Source organism: Podarcis pityusensis (genome assembly GCF_964106645.2).
Source record: "Podarcis pityusensis genome assembly, chromosome: 6".
Classification (NCBI taxonomy): domain Eukaryota; kingdom Metazoa; phylum Chordata; class Lepidosauria; order Squamata; family Lacertidae; genus Podarcis; species Podarcis pityusensis.
The window spans coordinates 86,261,462-86,288,314 of NC_138030.1; the positions used below are offsets into that span (position 1 = coordinate 86,261,462).

Here is a 26,853-nt window from a genome sequence, read left to right on the forward strand (position 1 = left end):
CCTCCAATCTCAGCCAAAACTTCTCTTGCTGCGAAATATCACAATATAGGCAGCGGCAAGGGAATCCATCATATGCCTTTTGGAGTGTGATTTTCTCTACCAAAGAATCTATGCCTGGTTGAGCTCAAATTACTGGAGGCGGGAAGCGGGGGGGGGGGCAGACTCTCTAGTGGCGAAAAGGATACCCATTGCTTTAAGTGTATTTAAACAATCTCTGATAAAAGGAAGCAGGAGAAAGGTGCCTCCTTCCCCAACCCCCCCCCCGCAAATATTTCCTCCATAACTGAATCACAACTGTGCCTGTGTTTTCATCACTGCATATGAAAGAGATTTGCCTTGAGTGCTTTTGTGGCACTCGTGTGACCCTAAATACCATTTTCAACAAGTCACCCTAAAAGGGGGCCTAGGAGGCAAAGGTGGGGAAGTGGGGCAGACCAATGAGAAGGCGAGCTGGGCTGAGCATCCACTCCTTGTTGCCTCAGCAGCAGCAGCAGCAGCAGCAACAGGGAGAAGCTTCAGTTTCTAGCCAAAGACTCCCTTACAGCAGCCGAACTTTTGGAGAGCCTCTGCCTCTTGCCAAAGAATCCAGAGGCGGCGGCGGCAGCGGCAGAAGTAGCAGCAGCTGCACAGGGGACATGAATTGGACTCTCTCTCCCTTCGCTTGGCCAGAGGCTGCCAAAACTCTTGCAGACAAGTAGACTGGGGAAGGGAAGAAGAACCAGCAACTTGCTAGCAAAAAAAGGAAAAGGACTGCCTCATTCCCCTTGCCTCTTTCTCTCTCTACCTCCCTTGAGTCTGTGAAAAGTGCTTTGTGCAAAATAAAAAACCCAAGAAAAGAAAAGGAGGGAAAGGACTTTTTGACTCTGCTGCTTTACAAAAGGAAAGACCAAATGCAACCAGACGGGATCCTTTGTGATGCTTAGTGTGGAGGAACTGAGCGCATTGCTTAGGTACCCTGGAGGAGGAGGAGGAGGAGGAAGAAAAATGAATTCCCATCACAATGTGCCCCTGAGGGCATCACTAGCTGTTGCTCTCCTTTTTTCTCTTTGCTGCGCACAAGATGCTGTGGTAGAACTGGAGCCTCAGACCACGGATGAAGAGATCCCGGAGGGAGCGTCTACCTTGGCTTTTGTGTTTGACGTGACTGGCTCGATGTATGATGACTTAGTTCAGGTGATAGAGGGAGCGTCCAAAATTCTGGAGACCTCTTTGAAGAGACCCAAGAGACCACTTTACAACTTTGCACTGGTCCCTTTTCACGATCCAGGTAAGACGATGCTTTTGAGCTTCCTTAAATTGGGCGCTGCATGCAAACACACGCGCACGCACACATACACACACACACACACACACACACACGTACATACTGAGGTGTATTCAAGTCTAAGAGGGAAATTTTCTGGGATTGCCTAGCAACTTCGACTTAAAATGACATAAAACAATACCACATTTCCCACACCTAAATTAAAATGTGGGTGTGGGGGACGCTTGACTTGTCTACCCAGAGAGACCGAAAAGAGCAGGGACACAAGTGGAATCATCTGAGGATACATAATTTTGGAAGGTCTCTATCAGATGTGATTGGGGCTGCAGTCCTGCACATGCTTACTTAGGAGTAAGTCCCATTGAGCTCAATGGGCGTACTTCTGAGTAGACATGCGTACGTGTACACTGCGGATCACTTCTAATGTAGAGATGGTCAATGGATTACTTGCTCTGAAACACAGGCTGATTGAAAGGAGCCTTTCTTACTTAATTAACGCATTTCTTTCTGCGCACTTGTGTTCCTAAGCACACCGCTGCTGCACACACAAATGATTGATGTAGAGAGCAACAAACTATAAAAAATTAGTTTCTTGAATATCTGCCGCTCCATTTCCATTGAATTTTCTGCTGGAATAAATGGCGAGTCTCACGCTGTGCCTTATTGAACCAGCCCAGTATGTGGAGGTGTTAACTGCAAGCTGTGTCTATGGAGAATGAATGGCATTCATGAACTGCTTATAAAGCATGAGGCACGTTTTTTCATGAGTTTCTAAAGTTCTGATTTATCCTTGAAAACCGGATGTACATTCCTCTATACAAAAGGTAATAACCCTGGGTCCTGCAGGGGACCTATGCGCACACCCTCCAAAAACCCTGACCTTTGACCCTCCATGCTTGCTGTGTTGTTGCGTTTCAAATAAAATGTTTGTAGGGTGCAATGCAGATTTTATTGCGGCATGCTTCAGTTGCGCTGCTCCTCCTCCTCGTCCCCCCCCTCTGCATTCCTCATCCTCTCTGCTGTTTATATACATATTCTTCCTGTTTCCTCTCCCACTCCGAAGCATCTGTTTTCTATCCCCTTTCTTGGGGCTTTCTCCTCTTCCATTGTCAAAAGTCTCCTGGTGACCCCACAAGGAAATAGAAACCTGGATTCCTTAGCCTGGGGCATGTGGCTATTCAAAGCACAGAGATCACTTCAAGCCAAACACTTTTAAAGTGTTTAAAAATCTGACATTGCTGCTGCTCGTTTCACCTGAGGCAACACTCCTCATGAATGCAAACATCTGAAAATGGTTGGGGCATTGAGGAATCCAGCTGTTCCCAGCTATTATTGCTGCTTTTGTTTTTAAATCGTTAAGGAATTATTATTTTTTTTAAAGCCTAGGAAAATGCTTATCTGTGATTGGGGTGATCATTAACAGTCATATAATCGCAAACATTTCCTGTTTTCCCCGCTCCCTTAAATAAATAAATAAACCCCCAAAACGGTTTGCAAAGCCATTCCTTGCCCGTAGGGGGCATGCCACAAAAGGAGCATGGCTTGATATGGGCACATTGTCCTCCTGTTGCTTCATGAAAGGCATCAACATACTTAAACGCAAGAAACTGCCATTGCAGTGCCGCACATTGCATCAGAGGGTCTGAAAAGGTGGGAGACTTTGAAAGCGGGATCCTAGGCACGTTTACTCAGAAGTAAGTCCCATTGTCTTCATGGGGCTTACGGTCAGGCAAGGATGTGTCAGTTTAGGTCACTGGCTATTTTAATTTTATTTGTGTCGCTCTATATTTAGTAGCTTTGCCAACCAATCTCAGGATGCTTAGGTGATTAGCCACCAGACTTTTAAGTAGGGTAACTAACAACAGTGAAAGTACTCTGCTTATCACCCAAACTTCATTGTGCCCTTTTGTGGCACCAAAGTGAGGTCATGTTCAATTTATTAAACCAAATCCACCACTCATAGTCCGAAGTAGAGGTCATCATCGACACATTTCCAGCCCCACCTCCCACCCAAATCCAAAATAGCTTAAACAAAAAACATGTGTGCCTTTAGTTCGGAAACTGACACGAATTAGCTAGCAAGCACATGCCCAGCGCTGGCCAAGATGTGTGCCCACCCAGAATTTTTGCTGGCTAACCATGTGAATGACCAATGTCGCACAACATGATTCATCAACATTACGTTTTAATCCGCATCATTGATTTTTTCCCAGCATTTAGACTTCATTGCAAGTAATTTCAAATATTAGAAAGAGTCTTGCGGCACCTTAAAAGCTAGCAATTTTTTGTGGCATAAATTTTCTGGAGGCATAAATGTGTTAACCTTTAAGGTGCCACAAGACTCTGTGTCCGTCCTTCCTTTTTTCCCTACAATACAGACACTGGCGGGAGGCGGGTGGCGCTGTGGGTTAAACCACAGAGCCTAGGACTTCCTGATCAGAAGGTCGCCGGTTTGAATCCCCGCCACGTGGTGAGCTCCGGTTGCTCGGTCCCCGCTCCTGCCAACCTAGCAGTTTGAAAGCACATCAAAGTGCAAGTAGATAAATAGGTACCGCTCCGGCGGGAAGGTAAACGGTGTTTCTGTGTGCTGCTCTGGTTCGCCAGAAGCAGCTTAGTCATGCTGGCCACATGACCAGGAAGCTGTACGCCGGAAGCTGTACCCTTGGCCAATAAAGCGAGATGAGTGCCGCAACCCCAGAGTCGGCCACGACTGGACCTAATGGTCAGGGGTCCCTTTACCTTTACTTACAGACACTGTCATTTGCTGTGGGAAGAATTTGTTGGAGCCCTGTTGGGGGGGGGGTCATTTTGTCAGCTCACATGTTTCAGATGGAACAACCCGCCCTCTCCTCCCTCTGCACACTGTTCTGTGGGTTCTCCTAGCTCCATTGGGGTCCATCTGGGGGTGGGACATGGGTGATGCATGCGCAGGGCAGTGGCAGAGGAAGCCGCTCAAGCGCCTGGGGCGGGGCAAGCTGCCCATAGGGGCAGGGCGAGGGCGGGGCTCACTGCAGGTCCTCCAGAGTCTGCCTGCCCCCTCCCACTCAGCCGCCCTACAGCTGAGGGAGAGGCAGTGGGTGGACAATTTGGGCACGCCCAAGCCACCGTGTCCCTCCCAGGCATGCTGCAGGCCCTGCGGTGAGTGCCGCTTGGCATTTTTTTTTGTTTTTTGTTTATTTTTTTATTTTTTTATTGAAGTTTTAAACAACAAAGAGAGAAAAGAAAAACATACACAATACATATAACAAAAACACGAAAAAACACAAGATTCAACAGTAAAAAAACAAAAAAAAAAAAAACAATTAAAAACAATATCTCTTTTCCATTTCCATTTTTAAGTTACTTATTTTCTGGACTTCCTCATACCTCCCTCTTTTGTATTCCAGTCCAAATTGTTTGTCCAGCAGTTTCTTTTCCACTTTTTTAATCTCAATCTTTAGCTTTAATAAAATATTGAAATATATAACTTCAACTTCTTTAAACCTGATCTTTAGTCTTAGTATCATATAACATTAAAATTTTTCCTCTTAGTATCAATTTTCCATTTCTTTAAACATCTTTAATCCTAATCTTTATTCTTAGTCTATCATTAACTTTAACCTGTACATCTGGAAACCGCTTATTTTCAATCCAACATCACTCTAACATTCTTTAATTTTGCAATGTTTCTGAAGATAATCTTTAAATTTCTTCCAATCTTCCTCCATCGACTCTTCTCCCTGGTCACGGATTCTACCAGTCATTTCCGCCAGCCGCTTGGCATTTTGTTACCCCCCTCAGTGGTGACACCCGAGGCAGCCCACACTCACTGCACCTCCGGGCAGAGGAGAATGGGGGAAGCACCATTGCACTAGTGGAAGTCCTTGCACAGAAGAAGAAGAGTTTGGATTTGATATCCCGCTTTATTATTACCCAAAGGAGTCTCAAAGCGGCTAACATTCTCCTTTCCCTTCCTCCCCCACAACAAACACTCTGTGAGGTGAGTGAGGCTGAGAGACTTCAATGAAGTGTGACTAGCCCAAGGTCACCCAGCAGCTGCATGTGGAGGAGCGGAGACGCGAACCCCGTCCCCCAGATTACGAGTCTACCGCTCTTAACCACTACACCGCACTGGCTCTCCAGACTTCTGCTGGACAGTCTTGTTGGTTGAATCTGGCCCTAGGTGCTTGCAGCGGTTTGCATTTCCGTGTAATTTGCGTAGTCCGCATGATACGATCCTCAGACAACAGCATTCTCAATGCTTTCCCCCTATAAATCTGGGTTTACATGATATGGGGATAATCCACTTCACTGGGGTTAAATCGGGATCCAGACAGTGGCCTGCGGTCGGTGGACTTAGGGGGACTAGGATAGTCTACTAAATGTTCCTGGTAAATTAGATGATTAAGGTAAAGGTAAAGGACCCCTGGACGGTTAAGTCCAGTCAAAGGTGACTATGGGGTTGCGGCGCTCATCTCCCTTTCAGGCCGAGGGAGCCGGCGTTTGTCCACAGACAGCTTTCCGGGTCGTGTGGCCAGCAGAACTAAACCGCTTCTGGTGCAGCAGGACACTGTGACGAAAACCAGAGCGCACGGAAACGCCATTTACCTTCCCGCCGCAGCGGTACCTATTTATCTACTTGCACTTTAACGTGCTTTCAAACTGCTAGGTTGGCAGGAGCTGGGACAGAGCAACGGGATCCCACTCCATCATGGGGATTTGAACCGCTGGTCTTCTGATCGGCAAGCCCAAGAGGCTCCGTGGTTAAGACTACAGCGCCACCCGCATCCCACTAATATTAAAGTATTTAAGCCTGCTGCCGCGTTCCCAAAGCCCAGGAAGTTTCTGCCTGGCTGAGGGAGGTGTGATGCTCTTGTGGGTCCAAGAGCCCTTCCACAACCTTCCCAAAGCCAGCCTAGCCGGGAAACTTCTGTCCGCCTTGGGGAGGAAGGTATGGCGTTGGGACATCAGGACATCAGCACTCCCCCAGTCACCCTCGCAAGCTGATGCCCGTAGCCCTGACTGTTCCCCTACGAAAAATTTCACTGGATCCAAACCACACCACTTGGGAGTGCAGATGGTGTGTTTGGGTGGGTGAATCAATTCTCATTTTCTGCTCCTCCCCTTTCCACACCCACCCCTTCCTCAGTGCTTTCGTTTCCTTTCTAACCATGCTCATAACTATTTCTGGTGTGCCCCTGAACGGAGGGATACATTTCCCTCCCTTTGGATCCCTCAGATTTGCACAAAACCAGAACACTACACAACCAGAACACTGACTTTGCGCTTTTGCACATTTCTTGGGCAGGAAGGGTTTTTTCCCCCTTCAAAAAACAAAGTGTGCCCGTAGCTATCAACATTTGCGACCTATTTAATCTGCATAATGGAATCAATGAATTAGGCAGGGACAAACACAAACAGCAACGCCTACTACTGGTGTAAATGAGAAATGCCAAAGTTGTTGTTACACAAATTCAGATATGTGTGGGTCTGGTGTGATTTGAATATGGAAAAAGTGGATTAACAGTTACCCCTTTGGAAATGTTCAGTCTTAGGTGTGCCAGGCATTTTGAACCAGGAACCTGAGGATCTTAGATTGGAACTTAGCCTAAGGACTGAAATTGGGTGAGCGTCAGATGTCTCTTCAGAGACAAGCTGGAATATGAGTGTGCAGTAGGGCTGCCAACTCATCTCTGGATAAATGCTTTCATTCTTTTGTTTGCTTGCGGACCAAGGACATTTTCCCTTTTTTAGCTGCCCACCTGGGAATAAATGGTTTTTGTATATTGCTCCAACTGACAAAAACTGTTGGGCTCCACTCTCAGACCTGCTCTGTATTATCCGATTTGCTTGTGCGCCAGGGCGCATGCCTGCGGACTTGAATCTTACATGTTGTATTTATAGAAATACAAATCTAGGGGGAATTAGCAATACGGGTTCAGTAGCAGAGCACATGCGGTTCATGCAAAAGGTTCCAGGTTCAGTTGTCAGCATTCTTCAAGTAGGACCGGGAAAGATCCATATGAGGAACCCCAGAAAGCTGCTGCCAACCCGTGTAGACATTACTGAGCTACATGGAACAATGGTCTGACTCGGTGTCAGGTGGTTTCTTATGAACCTATCAACTGATCTTTACCAGAGATGGTTGCATGTCTTAGATGTTGTTACAATGGACAAAGTTGCCTACTTTACATTGGGGAATGTAGCAACACAATTGTTAGATTTAGAAAAACAACATTGTAGCTCATTGGCTCCAATTCTATGGGGCTGAGGACATCTCACCCCACTATATATTGGGATGGGCTGAGCCCCCCATATTGGGGGAGGCAGGCTTTGTTGAGCCTTGCTGCAGTGGGCCCTGTTGGGCCACATTGGGCCTCACCATGGTTGCGGCGGACCCTGCCAGGCCTTCCCACAACTGTGATGGGTGCTGTTGGGCCACACTGGGCCTCCCCATGGCTGCGGTGGACCTCCTAGCCATGTGACATCACAAGTGTGCATTGTATGCATGACATCATGTGCACATGACGGCCCTGTCCCCAGAGTTGGGCGGAACCTGGCGCCATTCTTGCAGCTTGAAGTGCTAATAAAGAAGTACGGAAGAGCAAAATCATTGTAATATATCATGCAGGTGGTTCTTCTTCTTTGGCAATTACTTGTAGCCAAGTAAGATTGTCTTCCATGAACACAGTTTTAACAGTGAGTCCGTAGGTGACTGTGGAGGCCAATTCTGGATCAACGTACCCTTCCACAGTGGGGAGATAGGTTTCTGGGCGGGAGTTGATCATGGTGAGCGTGTGCCTTCTTCTTAGCACGTTTCTCCATTGCATCTTGACTTTGAGTATCTTCAAAGCCCATGACACCTTTGGTAAAGGATGTTCTCCAGTTGGAGCACTCGCAGGCCAGTGTTTCCCAGTTGTCTGTGTTTATACTACATTTTTAAAGATTTGCTTTGAGAGCATCTTTGAACCTCTTTTGTTGACCCACCAGCATTATGCCTTCCATTTCTAAGTTCGGAATAGAGTAGTTGCTTTGGAAGACGATAATTAGGCATCCGCACAACATGACCAGTCCAACGAAGTTGATGTTGACGAATCATTGCTTTGACACTGGGGATCTTTGCTTCTTCCAGTACACTGACATTAGTTCGCCTGTCTTCCCAAGTGATATGTAAAAAATTTCAGAGACACCGTTGATGGAATCTTTCAAGGAGTTGGAGATGGCATTTATAAGTGGTCTACGTTTCACAAGCATACAGTAAGGTTGGAAGTACAATAGCTTTATAAACAAGCATTTTGGTTTCCCTGCGAATGTCCCAGTCCTTAAACACTCTGCACTTCAATTGGGAGAAAGCTGCACTTGTAGAGCTCAGGCGATGCTGGATTTTGGCATCAGCGTTGGCCCTTGTGGAAAGATAACTGCCCAGGTAGGAGAAGTGATCAACATTTTCCAACATTACACCACTGAGTTGAATTTGGAGAATGGCCATGTATATGAATATGAGGCAAAGTCTTGAAGACCAGTTTAGCAGTGGACAAACTGAAAGAAGTGAGAGAGTTGAAACACAAAATTACTGTCCTGCTGTTGAATGAACACAGGAGAACTGAGAAACTTTCACATGTTGGTACTTCACTATGAATGGGTGAGAGTCTGCCTCTAAGGGTCAGTTGCAGTTCTTTGGGGATGTTAGGAGAGGTGAAACTCAGGGTACCACTACCCAGAGACAGTGATTGCCTCGAACTTTTGAGAGGCTGAGGTGCTTCTTCCTGCCTCCTTTAAATCATCTTTCACTTTTAGATTTTATTTTGGGTTCTAGTGAAAGAAGCAAGGAAAACAAAACACATTCTGCTTGAAAGACTGGTGCCTCTCCACAGTGGAGACCTGGCTAATCGTCCCCCAAAGAAATAACAACCATGGTGCAAAGGCTAGGGAACAAGAATCAGGATGCAACAAAGAGATCTAGGGTTAAAGAAGCTGAGCTCTTCCAACAAAGTAAAAGTGTTGGAATGCTGGGGGCATCTGTTTATAGGAATGGGTTATTGGTGGACATTGGCCTAAATTTGAAAAGGAACGTCTACTGAGGTCTGAGAAAGGGTGCAAGGGTACGTACATAAGAGAAGGGCACAGGTAATAGATGATCATGGGTTGTTGTGGAGCCACCACTGTTAAATTTCCCACCAGAGGAATAAGGCAAAGTCTCACGAGCATCTTGTTTTAATAAGGTGATCTGGCCTTTGCTGAAAGGGACAGGCTTAGATTTCTCAAGAAATGCAAAAGAGGGTATTTGTTTTAATCAAGGCAAGATATGCTCCCCGGAGGGAATTCATTTGCCTGCAGAAGACGATTCACGACTGAATTGTGAGTTATGTTTTCATTAGATACGGTACTGGGTTCCAGAAATCTCATTGGGCATATGTGACCGGTTCCTTTTTGTGGCTGGCAACCTACTGGCATCAGAGCTGGCTACAACAAAGGGCCCTTTCAGTGTTGGCTCCGGCACAAGGACAAACAGCACTCATGCTGATTCCTCAGAGCAGAGCCAAATTTCGCATATAGTTCTGGGCATGTACAGAGTTCCAGCTTGGTAATGTATTCCTGGTACTGATGGCATATCACTGCAGCAACAGGAGGAGGAGGGGAGATCAGTGTATGAGGGTGGTGTGGGGGTACAAGAAGAAGAAGAAGAAGAGTTTGGATTTGATATCCTGCCTTTCACTCCCTTTAAGGAGTCTCAAAGCGGCTAACATTCTCCTTTCCCTTCCTCCCCCACAACAAACACTCTGTGAGGTGAGTGGGGCTGAGAGACTTCAAAGAAGTGTGACTAGCCCAAGGTCACCCAGCAGCTGCATGTGGAGGAGCGGCGACACGAACCCGGTTCCCCAGATTACGAGACTACCACTCTTAACCACTACACCACACTGGCTCTCCTAACAGCAGCAATGTATGGGGCAGCAGTGACCATCTGAGGTCTGGGGATGCCTTGTGGCAGACTTGGGCATAGTGAATAGACCAGAGTGAGCTAGCTTAAAATTTACACTCATTCAGGAAGTGTGACGTTGTTTGTGTTACACTTGCTTCTTCATTCCTTTCTCTGCTACCTTCCCCATTAGATTCCCCTTTAGATTGCAGGCTCCATAGGCAGAAATCTGCTTCATTGCTGTTTAACAACAACAACAACAACAACAACAACAACAACAACTGATTACTTACACCCTGCCCGTCTGGCTAGGCTTCCCCAGCCACTCTGGGCGGCTCCCAACAGAATATATAAAAAAGATAAAACATCAAACATTAAAAACTTCCCTAAACAGGGCTGCCTTCAGATGTCTTCTACAAGTCAGATAGTTGTTTATTTATTTGACATCTGATGGGAGGGCGTGCCACAGGGCAGGCACCACTACCGAGAAGGCCCTCTGCCTGGTTCCCTGTAAATTCACTTCTTGCACTGAGGGAACCACCAGAAGGCCCTCAGAGCTGGACCTCAGTGTCCGGGCTGAACGATGGGGGTGGAGACGCTCCTTCAGGTATACTGGGCCGAGGCCGTTTAGGGCTTTAAAGGTCAGCGCCAACGCTTTGAACTGTGCTTGGAAACGTTTTACTTACATTATTCTGCAAATATATGTGTAACCTTAATTGTGGCCACAAAGTCCTCACGAATACCTGTGGCCCTCCAGATGTTGTTGTACAGAATGATGGGAGATGTAGTCTGGGAACGCCCGGAGGGCCAGAGGTGTTCTCTGCCGTAAAGTGAGAATAGCTTCCAGCTGGTGGGGATGGGTGTTACTTAAGGACAAAGATGTTCCTTGCAAGATGTTCACGTCTCGCCGAAAATTAACGAGCGCTGGCAAAGGGAAACTTTGCATCACAACAAAATTTCCAGAGATGAAAGGCTGCTGTTGCTTGGATTTTGTTTTGGTTGTGACTTTGCTTTCTGACCTCCCACTAATTTAGCCAACATTTGTGTCAGTGGGAGGAAGAATTATGCAGAGGGCGTTAAAGTATCGGCAGCCCACTCTCCCAAGTTGCTGTTATGCCTGTTGCAGTGTGACTTTCTCAAGGCGGAAACCGCCTGTAAATAATGTCAGCTGCGCTGCTCAGGATCACGAAAGAAAAACGACCGTTTCCAAAGTTTGTCAGTTATTATTCTTCATTTAAAGTATTTTTTTATCGCATTCTGCAGCCACATAAAAGGCTCAGAGAGCAGCTTTTAATCACAACGCAGATAAAGTCTTTCACGATTATGCCTATATTGCAGGGAGCAGGGCAGTGAAAGGATGCGGGTTGCACCAGCCCTTTGAAGCAGCTCATTTTTTTGCGGAAGGTAGGGGGGCAGTTAGTGTGTGATAACCCTGAAGTGCCATCCATTGTTGTGAACCTCCCCTATCCTCCATGGGGAGAAGAGACGGGACGACACCAAAAGAGATTTTAAGAAATGCTATAGGGACGCGGGTGGCACTGTGGGTTAAACCACAGAGCCTAGGACTTGCCGATCAAAAGGTTGGTGGTTCGAATCCCTGCGATGGGGTGAGCTCCTGTTGCTGGGTCCCTGCTCCTGCCAACCTAGCAGTTCAAAAGCACGTCAAAGGGCAAGTAGATAAATAGGTACCGCTCCGGCAGGAAGGTAAACGGCATTTCTGTGCGCTGCTCTGGTACGCCAGAAGCGGCTTTGTCATGCTGGCCACATGACCCGGAAGCTGTACGCCGGCTCCCTCGGTCAATAAAGCGAGATGAGCGCCGCAACCCCAGTGTCAGCCACGACTGGACCTAACGGTCAGGGGTCCCTTTACCTTTTTATATGTGACCAGAACGGTGTTCGCACAACCCACCCATATACAGCGAATGATGTGTGCATGAGGAAGTAGGGTTGCGGCAGCGGCAACTGCCCTGTGTGTGGGTTGCGCATACTGTTGTAAACAAAATCTGCCCTTTTTCCCTTATGGGGTATCCAAGAGCCCGTATAGAGTCCTTAAGTGGATTCCCTATTGGTAGAAGAAAATAACAGAGGCCAACCAGAGAATATTGAGAAGCAAAGCAGCTAGTAAGCCTGATCTTTATTAAAGCTGTTGCAACAGGGTGCTCCTCTCACACGCAGGAGGACGGAGGAGGACACCAAGCAAAGGTGTGCCTGCCCTTATATAGACATTTTAAATTCCCTGCCCTGGAGCTCATCATACATCATACCTACATCACAGAAAAGGTGGTCTACAACAGAAATTTGAATGTTGTTGTTTTTCCTGTCTGCCAGGTTATCAGATAATGCCTTATCTGATTGCCGTTCCTGGTAGCCTGCCCATTCCTTTGAAATGGTGATTACCCAATTCCTGCCCTCCCTCCTTGCAGAGAAAACATTTGGTCAGTTTGGGAGTCAAAATGGTTTCAGGACGGTCTTTCTGTGCTGCTCCAGACATGTGGTCCACATATCTATGTTTGTGCTTGGTTGGTACATTTATGAACATTTATTATATAATATATAATATGCTTTTATTACAATACTAGGTCAGGGGCCAGACCCTGAAAAACCAGACTCAGTGACCACATGAGCATTATAGGGCATGTTATAGGACGCAGGTGGCACTGTGGTCTAAACCACTGAGCCTCTTGGGCTTGCCGTTCAGAAGGTTGGCAGTTTGAATCCCTGCGGTGGGGTGAGCTCCTGTTGTTCTGTCCCAGCTCCTGTCAACCTAGCAGTTTGAAAGCACGCCAGTGCAAGTAGAGGAATAGGTACCTCTGTGGCAGGAAGGTATACGGTGTTTCCATGTGCTCTGGTTTCTGTCGCTGTGTCCCGTTGTGCCTGAAGCAGTTTAGTCCTGCTGGCCACTCGACCCAGAAAGACAAACGCCAGCTCCCTCAGCCTGAAAGCGAGATGAGCGCCACAACCCCATAGTCGCCTTTGACTGGACTTAACTGTCCCGGGGTCCTTTCCCTTTCCCTTTTACTATAGGGCGTGTTGAATTTTTCAACTTTCAGATTTCCCAAATGAGGGGTGCTAAATAGTATAACAGCACTTGGGGATTCAAAAAGTATTTGGGTTAAATTAACATAATTTAGTTTTGCTTGGTAAGCAAAATGGGTGTGCAATCGCACAGAAAGAATTAAAAATGATTGCCAAGTACAGTGGTACCTCTGGTTACGAACTGAATTCATTCCAGAGGTCTGTTCTTAACCTGAAACCGTTCTTAACCTGAGGTACCACTTTAGCTAATTGGGCCTCCTGCCGCTGTTGCGCGATTTCTGTTCTCATCCTGAGGTAAAGTTCTCAACCTGAGGTACTACTTCTGGGTTAGCGGAGTCTGTAACCCGAGGTGTCTGTAACCCGAGGTACCACTGTACTTACGGTTATATTATATATTATTATTAATTATTTAGCATTACCTGACATTTTTAGAAGGCAAAATTAAAATTCTTTGGTTTTCCCCAAGCATAGTTTATGTGCTTCTTCGTCAGACCTCTAGACCTGGCATGCTAAATGTTGTCCAATCGCAACAATCATGGCACATGGGAATTCCTCACACCCAAAAACATATTTTTGCAAAAATTAAGTTTCACCCTCTAAAGTGACACCCCCTAGTGGGCCAGCAGACATACATTCACATGCCCAGGGAGTTGTGTGCAGGCAGGGAACGTCTGTGGCTTGGGGCATACAACTTTTAACAATAAAATATACAAATAAAAACCATATAGAACAGTTGCAGCCACTGCGGCAGCAGAGAGTGAGTGAGGCTCCTGGGCCTGGCTGCCAGGTTTTCTGGTTCAAGGAACTATGGAGAACATGGAAGGTTAAATAATAACTTTGTGTGTGTGTGTCTGTTGTGTTGATGTGCCGCCTGAAGAATGTCATATATGTGTGTGTGGAGACTTGCAGCCAGGGGAAGAGGAAGGGGGGGAAAAGGAGAGCTCAGAGGTCAACTGGTATACATTTTCCAATCAAGACTTTGGTATTGGCAAGCATGAAGTGTTTTGGTTTTGAAGGAGACATATTCACGAGAGAAAATATTGGGAACACATGTTTATTAGAGCCCAAATGGTAAAGGCTGCAGTTGTTGAAAGAGGGCTATGGTGTTACTTGAGCCTCCCCGGCATACTTCGATAATTGGCAATATTCTCCGCGAGACTTGTGTGCAGACTGGAGCTCTGTGATCTCTCCTTTTGATTTGGTCTGACTCCTTTGCAGATTTGCCTCGCAGAAGATGATGCTGCTTATCCCTGACTTTACAATCCCGTGTAAGGTTAATTGACAGCTGGTGGCAGTGGCTGGAATTTCCTGTTTAAATTTATTGTTGTTTAATCTAGCTGATTATATAGGGTTTTTTTAAAACAAACAAACACAGATTTGACGTTGGCTGTCTGCTAGCGTAGTTATTTGATAACTAAGTTTGTCAGTCGCTTGTCCAAGATGTGGATTTTGTAATTGCAGAAAACTTCTGTTGCTGCATCCTCCTCTCTCTCTCTCTCTCTTTAAATGTTCATAGGACTGTTCTCCTAAACGACTTTGAACCTTTCACACATTATGCAGCGGCAAACCTGGGTTGAAAATAGATTTGAATGGGCGCCCCGACTAATCCTGGCTCTCAGATGTGTCTAACAAAGCCTCAATTTTATTTTTTAATCAAAAGCAGCCTTCAGAGGTTTCAATCTTCAGCCTAGCGGTAGGAGAAGAAGAGAAAAATGAGTTGCTTAACTCTTTCTGCACTGGCTGTTTTCCTTCTGGTCAGTTCCCACAAATCACTGAAAGAACCCAAGGAATTTTTGCCATTGCAAATTTGAGGCCTGTGAGGTTGAGGGAGGTGAGAAACATGCTTTCTTTCTTTCTGTCCTTCCTACCTTCCACTCAAACAGGAAGCACCCCCCCCCCGCTGTTCTTCATTTGTTTAAAAAGCCTTGTGTGTAATGTTTTCAGGTGTTTTCAGATGTTCTTCCTACATTTAAACGCTTTAAATATCATTTCATTTCATTTTTAATTATATTGTTTTGTCGCTCGGTTGTTTGCTGCTCTGGGCTCCTTTGGGAGAAAGGGAATTAAATAAATAAATAAATAATTTATTGTGAAATAAATAAACAAACAAAGTGCCGTTTCCCCTCCGCCAGGGATGAGGAACCCGTGATCCTCAGAATGTTTTTCGATTCCAGCTCCCATCATGGCAGGGGTGCCAACTTGAATAAAATATTGCAGGGTCCCAGGTAAGCCCTGCCCCACATAATTGATTGCAAGACACAGCACGCACACACCCTTTGAATGGCAATACCCATCAACTTGGTGGGGCGGCCCCCTCAATTTTTGGGGGGCTGGGGGGGGTGAAGGGACTTCAGCCCCTAAGAGTTGGCTCCTATGCCTCATCATGTCTGCTCTAAGTCTATGATATGTATTATGGCAAACATAAGCTTGTGCCAACTTCTTACTCAAAATTTGCATTTTCGGGTCTGCACTGAAATAATTCTTCAGGGACGCGGGTGGCGCTGTGGTCTAAACCACAGAGCCTAGGACTTGCGGAACAGAAGGTCGGCGGTTCGAATCCCCACGACGGGGTGAGCTCCCGTTGCTCAGTCCCTGCTGCTGCCAACCTAGCAGTTCGAAAGCACGTCAAAGTGCAAGTAGATAAATAGGTACCACTCCGGCAGGAAGGTAAATGGCATTTCTGTGTGCTGCTCTGGTTCGCCAGAAACAGTTAGTCTTGCTGGCCACATGACCTGGAAGCTGTACGCCGGCTCCCTTGGCCAGTAAAGCGAGATGAGTGCCGCAACCCCAGAGTCGGAAACGACTGGACCTAATGGTCAGGGGTCCCTTTACCTTCACTTTACTGAAATAATAATAATAATAATAATAATAATAATAATAATAATACTTTATTTATATGCTGACCATCTGACTGGGTTACCCTTTACTCGGTTTGGATTTCTGCTATTCCTTCTTACAGGATTACTGTAGGAGAAGGCGTATTTAACATCTTGCTGAGGTTCTGTCAAAGTTCAAGTTGTTGGTCGAGAAAGCAGGATACTGGAAGCCAACAGCTAGCTATGTAGTTGAGTCATCAGGGAAGTTTGGGTTTCTTGGACCAACACAACCAAAATGAAGGAGAAGGGGTGCACCTCATGAGGACTGGGGAGACTCCTTTTCAAGAGGGCTTTTTGAACTAAATCCTGTGAGGGAAGGAGGCAAAAGCCCAGAGCTGAGCCCAAGTACTAGGGTCAAAAAATGTATCTGGCAAAGGAGGAAGGTGCAGGCAGTGGATTGCCCAGTCATTTGCAGGGAAACTGGGAAGGTGACACAAGGAGTATGGGAATGGCCTTGCAATCTTTTTTAAAAAAATAAGTTTTTATTAATTTTCCAACACTGTTATACATTTTTATCCAAATTTTAACAAATTATCTCTTTTTGGACTTCCTTCAGCTTCTCTGGCAATCATCTGTATTTATCTCTTCAGTACACATTCCCTTCATTTGAATCATAGAATCATAGAGTTGGAAGAGACCACAAGGGCCATCGAGTCCAACCCCCTGCCAAGGAGGAAACACCATCAGAGCACTCCTGATATATGGTTGTCAAGCCACTGCTTAAAGACCTCCAAAGAAGGAGACTCCACCACACTCCTTGGCAGCAAATTCCACTGTCGAACAGCTCTTACTGTCAGGAAGTTCTTCCTAATGTTTAGGTGGAATCTTCTTTCTTGTAGTTTGGATCCATTACTCCGTGTCCGCTTCTCTGGAGCAGCAGAAAACAACTTTTCTCCCTCCTCTATGTGACATCCTTTTATATATTTGAACATGGCTATCATATCACCCCTTAACCTCCTCTTCTCCAGGCTAAACATGCCCAGCTCCCTTAGCCGTTCCTCATAAGGCATCGTTTCCAGGCCTTTGACCATTTTGGTTGCCCTCCTCTGGACACGTTCCAGTTTGTCAGTGTCCTTCTTGAACTGTGGTGCCCAGAACTGGACACAGTACTCCAGGTGGGGTCTGACCAGAGCAGAATACAGTGGCACTATTACTTCCCTTGATCTAGATGCTATACTCCTATTGATGAGGCCCAGAATTGCATTGGCTTTTTTAGCTGCCACGTCACACTGTTGGCTCATGTCAAGTTTGTGGTCAACCAGGACTCCTAGATCCTTTTCACATGTACTGCTCTCAAGCCAGGTGTCCCCCATCTTGTATTTGTGCCTCTCATTTTTTTTGCCCAAGTGCAATGCTTTACATTTTCCCTGTTAAAATTCATCTTGTTTGTTTTTTGTATTGCCATTTGTCTTCCCTCCCCCTTCTATTTCTTTTTAACAATACATCTCAACTTTTACAGTGCCTCTTGAAACCACTAGCGTTGTTTGCACATCACATACATTTTTCAGATATTCTACAAACTTTTCCCAGTCTTCGATGAACTTTTGGTCTCGCACATATCTTATTTTCCCAGTTAATTTATCCAATTCCGCATAGTCTGTCAGTTTCATTCTCCATTCTTCTATCGTATTTCCTCTTGTTTCCATTTCTGGGCCAGATGGCCTTGCAATCTTAATATGGGAAGGTAAGTTCGCGCTGATAGATAGAATTGAGACCTGATAGAATGATAGTCATGATTGGAATATAGCGATTTACAGTGGTACCTCAGGTTAAGTACTTAATTTGTTCCGGAGGTCCGTTCTTAACCTGAAACTGTTCTTAACCTGAAGCACCACTTTAGCTAATGGGGCCTCCTGCTGCTGCCGCGCTGCTGGAGCACGATTTCTGTTCTCATCCTGAAGCAAAGTTCTTAACCTGAGGTAATATTTCTGGATTAGCGGAGTCTGTAACCTGAAGCTTCTGTAACCTGAAGCATATGTAACCCGAGGTACCACTGTATTGGAATATTTGGGACACGCTATGGCGCTATGGTCTAAACCACTGAGCCTCTTGGGCTTGCCGATCAGAAGGTTGGAGGGTCAAATCCCCACAACGGGGTGAGCTCCCATTGCTCTGTCTCGGCTCCTGACAACCTAGCAGTTCGAAAGCACACCAGCACAAGTAAAGAAATAGGTACCACTGCAGCAGGAAGGTAAGCAGTGTTTCCATACGGTCTGGTTTCCATCACGGTGTCCTGTTGCTCCAGAAGCAGTTTAGTCCTGCTGGCCACATGACCCGGAAAGCTGTCTGTGGACAAACACTTGCTCCCTCGGTCTGAAAGCGAGATGAGCGCCGCAACCCCATAGTCACCTTTGACTGGACTTAACCATCCAGGGGTCCTTTACCTTTACCCATAGCAATTTAAGTGTATACCTTTTTCAAAAAGCAATAAACCCAGCAAAAAGAGAGGGAAGTAGTGTTATATGCATGCATGTGGATATTCATGAATGTGAAAGTGTTGAAAGAATCTGGGGATGAGTAGAAAGAGAGAGAAACAACCATGACATTGTTGTGGCAGTATACAGCATATAGGCTGCCCAGCCAGTTGGAAGACAGGGATGGTGCTGAAACAGATTACAAAAGTTTCACAGATGTGAGCCATAGTAGGAATGGACGATTTCAACTAGAAGCCTAATTCTGCTAAGAATAGAATGATCAATGCATTCTTGCCATACTTTGCTGAAAACCTTGGATGGTGGAGGAACGAACAAAATCTGCTATCCTGGACTTCATCCTGACCGACTGTTTGAGTGAACCTTGTGAGAAAGTGACCAGGGGTGCTTCCAGACTGTCGCTATTTTGGGGTGAGAGTCAGCCACATGCCAGCAAATTAAAGTAGTGCAATTGTAGTTGATAGGAGGTCTTGCTCAACAAACTCACTTCCCCCAAAGACCATTTTTGTGTGTGTGAGAAGGAAAGTGCGCAGGGAAGTGTGGGATAACACTTGGCTTTGACACAGCATTAGATAGATAGATAGATAGATAGATAGATAGATAATTTATTACGGTCGGAGACCAGCTTATAAAACACACTTGGGGGTACATTCCCAGAAAGAAAACAAACAGTTAAAACAATGTACAACAATAAATTTAAAATTTATAAATGCGATAAGCATATAGAAACTTTAAGATAAGCTACCGCATAGATATGACCCAGAGTCACCCATGGAACCGAGTTTGGGAATTTTGTTCACGAACTAGTTTGAGTTGGGGGATGGTCTGCTCCTACAGATCTGTACACAGAATCTGGCGACCATCCGGGTCATCTTATGATCTTTGCCTAACAGGCAAAGGTCAAATTTTTGCTTGTCCGGGAGGTCAGCGAGCCTCGCCAGTAGGGGATCAATGGTCTTACTACGTGCCTCTTCATAAAAGGGACATCTAAAGAACAATTGCTCTGGGTTTTCTATATCCCCCAATGAACAGGCGCAAAGTCTCTGAGCATATGGGACTTTTTAAAAAGCTCCTTCCAGGACCGGAGAGGGCAGAGCCGAGCTTCTGGCGAGTGTAAAGGCCCTTCTAGCATTTTTGGATACGAGAAAGAAGAAATATACTGCCAGTGCGGCTATATATCTCTCAATTTCTCCAGTTTTATAGTCGGGGCACCTTGAGCAGTCCTGTTGTCTCTCGGTGTCTATGATTCTTTGTCTGACCGTAGCTTTTGCCTGGCTCAACCCCGGACTTAGAAGGGCTTGAGGGGCAAAACCCAGTCTCTGAAGGGTGTTCAGGACTGCTGCCTGCCAGCCTGACTGGAACTGGTCGCAGAGGATCAGTGGGGCTGTTCCTCGGGGGAGCAGATTCAATGTCAGCCATTTGTAAATTGATGTTAGGCAGATATAAGCCTCCACTCTCATCATCCCCGTTTCTAGTCTAACCCATGCGTTTGAAACGCATCTGGGGACTTGTAGGAGAGCTCTAAGGAGTTTAGATTGAACTCTTGACACAGCATTATCTAACCTCCGCAGAAACAAATCAGAACAAATGCTTATTCCATAGCCAGCATGGCCAATGGCCAGGGAAGATGGTAGTTGTAGTTCGAAACATCTGGAGGGCACCAGGTAGGGGAAGGCTGATGTCATGTAATAAGGCAGTATGGAATCCATTTGTCATTTGATCTTTCCTTTAATGGCTTAAGTGTTGGCATTGCATTGATGGATACTACTTAAAACTGCCTGGTCTCCTTAAAAGTTCTTCTCTGTGTCATTCTATCTTTTTAAACTGGCGCTGGCGGCATTCCAGGAAGTAGTTTGAAACCAGAGCTGAAGTGAAAGAATATGGCACTGGCACTTGAAATCTTTAGTTGTTGTTGTCATTTTATTACAAGAAACCGTTCTTTTAGGCACTGGTTTCTACAATGGGGGAAGCATTTGGGGGAAGAGGCCTTGAGCTCTGTTTAAAATGCTTTTTCAGGGCAGAAATGCTGCAGCCTGAAATTGCGCGAGACTGTGGCAGCCATTTTGGCTGCTGTATTATTGCGAGGGAAAAAAATGGGTTGTCCCATTTTCCCCCTGGGGCGGTTGATGGGTATGAAGTTGGGAGTTATAGTCCGCGATTTCTAGAGGGCATCATATAGGCTAGCCCTAATTTAGATGCCTAGTAAAAAATTTAGACAGTAAAGCAGAACAGTTTCCTTCTGTAGGGAAGGTTAGATTTCTTAGGCATCATGAGGAGTAGAATGTTGTTTGAAATATGGAGGATTTTCAAGGACTAGAGAGACAAAAGGCCATTTTAATTTTCTATGGTGTGCTGTTGTTATGGGCCAGGGGTGAGGTTGGGGCTACCACCAACTTGGATTTCTGCCATGTATACCTGTGTTAAGATCTGCATATGCAGATGCAGGCATGACACATAAAAATATGGGCTTTAAAAGTCCCATGGACTGCAAGAAGATCAAACCTCTCCATTCTTAAGGAAATTAGCCCTGAGTGCTCACTGGAAGGACAGATCCTGAAGCTGAGGCTCTAATACTTTGGCCACCTCATGAGAAGAGAAGACTCCCTGGAAAAGACCCTGATGTTGGGAAAGATGGAGGGCACAAGGAGAAGGGGACGACAGAGGACGAGATGGTTGGACAGTGTTCTCGAAGCTACCAGCATGAGTCTGACCAAACTGTGGGAGGCAGTGGAAGACAGGAGTGTCTGGCGTGCTCTGGTCCATGGGGTCACGAAGAGTCGGACACGACTAAACAACAACAATCTTTTAAAAAAATCAATCAGTATTAGCCATGGTTGTGAAATGGGAACAGAGACAGCATACGATGCCAGATGCTTGTGATGTGTACAGTGGCTTTAAAATTGGGTGGAGGCTTTAGGTATGTGGCTGACTCATTTAGTCATGTCTTTGTGTGTGAAGGATGGCTGTAAGGAAAGCACAGCTTATGGGTAAAAGAAATGTGGAGCCCCTCACCCTTCTCACTGCACCTTTAGTTTGGCCTTCCCTGGGAGAGAAACTTCGCAACTGGAATCCTGCCATACTGTTCAAATTAGAGTCTTGGAGGGCCAGGGGGAGGGTTAAATGTAAGCAGGAAGCCCATTGTAATTTTCATGCTTCGGACATTAGTCCGTTTTCATGAGCTGCAGTTTCAAAGTGTCTCTGGGGAAACTGAATATCACTGAAACATTTCCTGAGTTCTCTTAAGCCGCACAATGGTATGTCGAAAATTGTTTTTGCAAGAGAATTCTGCTCTCTTGTATAGTTTGCTAGGTTGTAGTGCAGTTCACTCGGTGCGCTATTAATTGTTTTTGGAAAAGAAAGGGGGAAAGAAGTCATTTGGGGAGAGTGAACAGGTCTCTTGTTTCACAACACTCAGGCCAAACAGAGCTTAGAAGCTGCTTTATTCATTAAAAGACACATTTCTAAATAGATGGTGGCTTTTTAGCACCCGGTTTGCACATGCAGATTTCCCCGATCTGTTTCTCATTGTTTGATGACTTGACCTTTGAGGAGGACTCTCATGAAAAGCCTTTTGTTTTGAGAGAGATGCAAAAATCCTATAGGTGGTGTTAGGTCTGTGGCAACTCACTCACACATGCAAATAGCTACCTGATGCTGTCATAAAACCTTCAAGGGAGCCTGCCTAGGTGAACCAGGTTGGTCACTCCAGACTAGAGGTACCGGATGAGGTGAGGATGGCTTAGGATGGCTCTCACGAAAAGGAGAATCGGGAGCAGAACAACTACTGCCTGTTATAAGAAAAAAATCTGCTCCTTTTCACTTATGGGGTACCCAAGAGCCCATATAGAGTCCTTTTTTAGGTTCTCTATCGGTAGGAGAAAATAACAGAGGCAAACCAGAGAACATTGAGAAGCAAAGCAGCTAGTAAGCCTGATCTTTATTAAAGCTGTTTCAACAGGGTACCTTCCCCCCCACGCAGGAGGCAGGAAGAGGACCCAGGACAAAGGTGTGCAAGCCCTTATATAAACTTTTGAACTGCCCACCCTGGAGCCCAAGACCGCCCCTCCATACATCATACATACATCACAGAAGGGGTGTAGCCCAAGACCACCACCCCAATACAGTGGTACCTCAGGTTAAGTACTTAATTCATTCCGGAGGTCTGTTCTTAACCTGAAACTGTTCTTAACCTGAAGCACCACTTTAGTTAATGGGGCCTCCTGCTGCTGCCGCTGCGCCGCCAGAGCCCGATTTCTGTTCTCATCCTGAAGCGCATATATCTATCTATCTATCTATCTATCTATCTATCTATCTATCTATATATGGGATGCAGATGGCGCTGTGGTCTAAACCACAGAGCCTAGGGCTTGCCAATCAGAAGCTTGGCAGATCAAATTCCTGCGACGGAGTGAGCTTCCGTTGCTCGGTCCCTGCTCCTGCCAACCTAGCAGTTCGAAAGCACATCAAAGTGCAAGTAGATAAATAGGTACCACTCCGGTGGGAAGGTAAACAGCATTTCCGTGCGCTGCTTTGGTTCGCCAGAAGCAGCTTAGTCATGCTGGCCACATGTACGCCGGCTCCCTCGGCCAATAAAGTGAGCGCTGCAACCCCAGAGTCGTCCGTGACTAGACCTAACAGTTAGGGGTCCTTTTACCTTTACCTATACAGTGGTACCTCGGGTTACAGACGCTTCAGGTTACAGACTCCGCTAACCCAGAAATATTACCTCGGGTTAAGAACTTTGCTTCAGGATGAGAACAGAGATCGCGTGGCGGCGGCGGCAGCAGCGGGAGGCCCCATTAGCTAAAGTGATGTTGTCTACTGCCAGGCTATTGATAGCAAAACATGGCTGACAATAGACAAGTGTTTTGATTTTCCAAAAGTGTGTTTTTCCTTATTTTAATTTTTTTAACGTAGTTTTTCATGTTTTTATATATTTTAATGTAAACTGCTGCATGAAGCTTTCCTTAAAAGCAGTGTATAAATACCTACAATAAGCATATAATGAAAAAAAGATCATAATGTGAATAGATGATTTACATCAGTGACATCTTTATGGCATGATGAAGGCAAGCCGTTGGCCCAAATGTAGAGAAAACTTGAAAACCAGAGAGCAGTGACGCCACAAATAAACCCTTGTTTTCCCATTTATGCCCTGTGCTCTCTTACTAAAACCTCTGCCATCGCAGTTATATTACCCTATAGCACCTAGAGAACAAAGCTACACCCTGGTCCAGCTGCTTCAGGTTTAGCTGAAGTTATGAAGTTCAGTTAAACTTCATTTCTTTGGGCCTTTCTTGTGTCTCAGTTTTATGTCTATTAAAAATGTGTGCATTTAAAATATGAGGTGTTTATGGTCAGGGTTATTGGCCAAATATAATTTACATTAGTCATCTTTCAAAGAAACACTCTAGCTGTAGCCGGGAACAAAAATCGCAAAGGGAATAACACCTTTGAGGCATCAAAGTTGAAGCGTTTCCTTGGAGCAAATTGCCTGAAGGAAGGGGCTATATAACTGCCGCTCCCCAATAGCTGCAAAGGCCCAAGGGGTTAATGTATTTTTCTGCTATTATCTTAGGTTTGGAGAACTAGCCTGCGTCGCAGGATGTCTTCACTTAACATGTGCAGGGAACATCTGGAATCTCACCCATACGTATTTTCTTAGCCACAGTGGATTTATTAGTAATATTAGTATTGGCATTAATCTAGCGCCTGGAGGCTCCAGCTACAATTAACATCTTTTCTTTTCTCTTTGGTATCGTACATGCACAGTGATGAGGCAATTGCTTTTCGCTTGTGAGATTTATCGGGCAAATGCACACGTTTGCATCAGAAAGTTCCTTAACAGCCCAGGATGGGACTTAACAGCATATCAAAGAACTGAGACTCGCCGTAAATATTGGGCTTACATAATCGCGCGCAAAATTCATTTTCGGATAAAGATGGGGGTTTTTTATTTTATTTTATTGGAATTTTATTTACAACATAACATAACTCCCCCCTCACCCCCAATACACAATACACCCTCATTAAACGTGAACATAACATACAGTGAGCATAACATACAATTTGTTGTTGTTGTTTAGTCATTTAGTCATGTCTGACTCTTCGTGACCCCATGGACCAGAGCACGCCAGGCACTTCTGTCTTTCACTGCCTCCCGCAGTTTAGTCAAACTCATGCTGGTAGCTTCGAGAACACTGTCCAGCCATCTCGTCCTCTGTCGTCCCCTTCTCCATGTGCCCTCCATCTTTCCCAACATTTTAGGGCACTGTTTTGTGAAGTATCCTCTGCATTTCCCCCATGCTTTTTGAAACTCTTCTCTAGTGTGATCTCTAATTGCCTCGGTTAATCTAGCCAGTTCAATATACTCTAACAGTTTGTCTTGCCATTCCTTTTTTTGTTGGCACAGTTTCTTTTTTCCAGTTTTTAGCAATGAGGATCCTTGCTGCTCCTGTGGCATAGAGGAATATTTTCTGGTCTTCTCTTGCTATACCTGTGTCCGTTATCCTAAAGATGGTTTTTTTATTCCATCACTGAAAGATGCTCAGGTAACAGGGCAATTGTGCCAGGTGTGATGAAGGACAGCAAAAGTGAAGAGCACATTAGCATAATGGCTGCCTTAAGGTTTTCTTACTTTTGATGTAAGCGTATGGGTTAAAAGCCTCTAGATATAGGATTAGAGTTCAATAATTTATCACAGAACAATCAGAATATTGGAGACTTTCACTCAATAAGAATTACTGAGAAGAGGTAAAACCTGCTTATGTTTCATTCAATTCTGTGGGAGTTACATGTTTCACTTCATACTGAAGTGTCTTTAGCAGAGGAGTAATGTCAACGTACAATGGGGCACTGCCATCTTAGACCCTTCCACTGGCATCCAAGCTCATGTGGAGTTTGAGAAATGTCTGCCATGTGTGCCCAATCTGCCTCCTTCTCCCTGTTTTGGAGGGCTAAAATATTGCAACATTGGTTGCATGGATAGGGCTCTTCACGATGACACACTGTATCGACTATCAGGTACATGAAGATAACTCATAGGACTCAGCTGCAAATAAAACGTTTTAAATGTGTTGTAAAGAGCAGTATACAAATGTGACACTAGATGTTGACAGTGAGCTATGCGAAATTCAATGTATTTTTCAAAACTTTTTTAAAAACATTTTCACAGCGTTTTTTTATATGTTTGTAGATTCCACCTATGTGAGGCTATCCCTGGGCCTAGTCCAGAATTTCCAGTTGGTGCAAAATGCTGTGGCCAAACTCTTGGTGGGTGACTACCACATAACTTTTGTACTTAAAAGCCAACTTCAATGCTCTTTTATTAATTTACAAGCCCCTTAACAGTGGTACCTCGGGTTACATACGCTTCAGGTTACAGACTCCGCTAACCCAGAAATAGTGCTTTCGGTTAAGAACTTTGCTTCAGGATGAGAACAGAAATCGTGTGGAGGCGTGGTGGCAGCAGGAGGCCCCATTAGCTAAAGTGGTGCTTCAGGTTAAAAACAGACCTCCAGAACGAATTAAGTTCTTAACCTAAGGTACCACTGTACAGTTATTTCCCACCCAGCTTTCTAGGTGATTTCTCAAGTTTTGATTTGTGCGGTGGGATGGCGTTCAGAGTATCTGAGCAACGGTTGGAGCTGAGCAGGGTTTCTCCCCTTTCTCCACCTTTCCACAACATGATCTCAAAATAATCTGATGGTCCAGAACAGCTTCTTTTCCCCACACCTCTCCCTTCCTGAGAAGGGAAGAAGTGGAGCTTTTTAGGCAGCTGCACCTTTTTGGACTTGGTGAAGGGAAGTATGATGTCATGGAGCCTCTAATGCACATCAGTTCCCTTGCTACTCTAACATAAGATTCCACACCCAGTGCCTTATGTGTTACACAATGTAATTGCTGGCCCCTATAGAGATGTGAATATTAATTATCCAAGGTTGGGAAGAATAAAGGACAACTTCCCACACACCATACGCCGTATTTTTATGGAGTGCAAGGATTCTCTGGTTGACGGAGTGAGAACAATATTGCTTGCATACTTTCTATCTCATTGGAAAGGATTTTAATCAGAACAGTATTCCAGGTCAGTTACATCGAAACATTCCATTTACAAGATTTTAATGGCTGTGGCATTTGCAAATGGGATCTCTTCATGTAAGTGATTTGGATTATCACTAAATGAAAGCCTTTCCAACGAGAGAAAGGAAAGCGCAACGCACCTTTCCCCGGGAGGGTTAGAAATTAAACTGTTAAATAACAGAAATGTTTGTTTGTTTGTTTGTATATGATTGGGCCAGGTCTTGTCTACTTTTAAGGGGGACATTTGCATGTGGCTCCACCTTGTCA

The 26,853-nt window shown here is 45.3% G+C and overlaps 1 protein-coding gene across 3 annotated transcripts in view; it reads left to right on the forward strand.

The window, feature by feature from the left end:
* Positions 1-425: 425 nt before the first annotated feature.
* HMCN1 (hemicentin 1) overlaps positions 426-26,853 on the forward strand; it is a 293,517-nt gene continuing 267,089 nt past the window's right edge. The window contains exon 1 of one of the 3 annotated variants that reach the window (XR_013988112.1): positions 426-1,267. Coding sequence is in view for 2 of the 3 variants with exons in the window: in XM_081011980.1 (XP_080868106.1) it covers positions 916-1,267 (352 nt within the window). In the remaining variant the exon portion in view is untranslated. The remainder of the gene's footprint in view (positions 1,268-26,853) is intronic. The other 2 variants (XM_081011980.1, XM_081011981.1) reach the window with 2 other exon arrangements.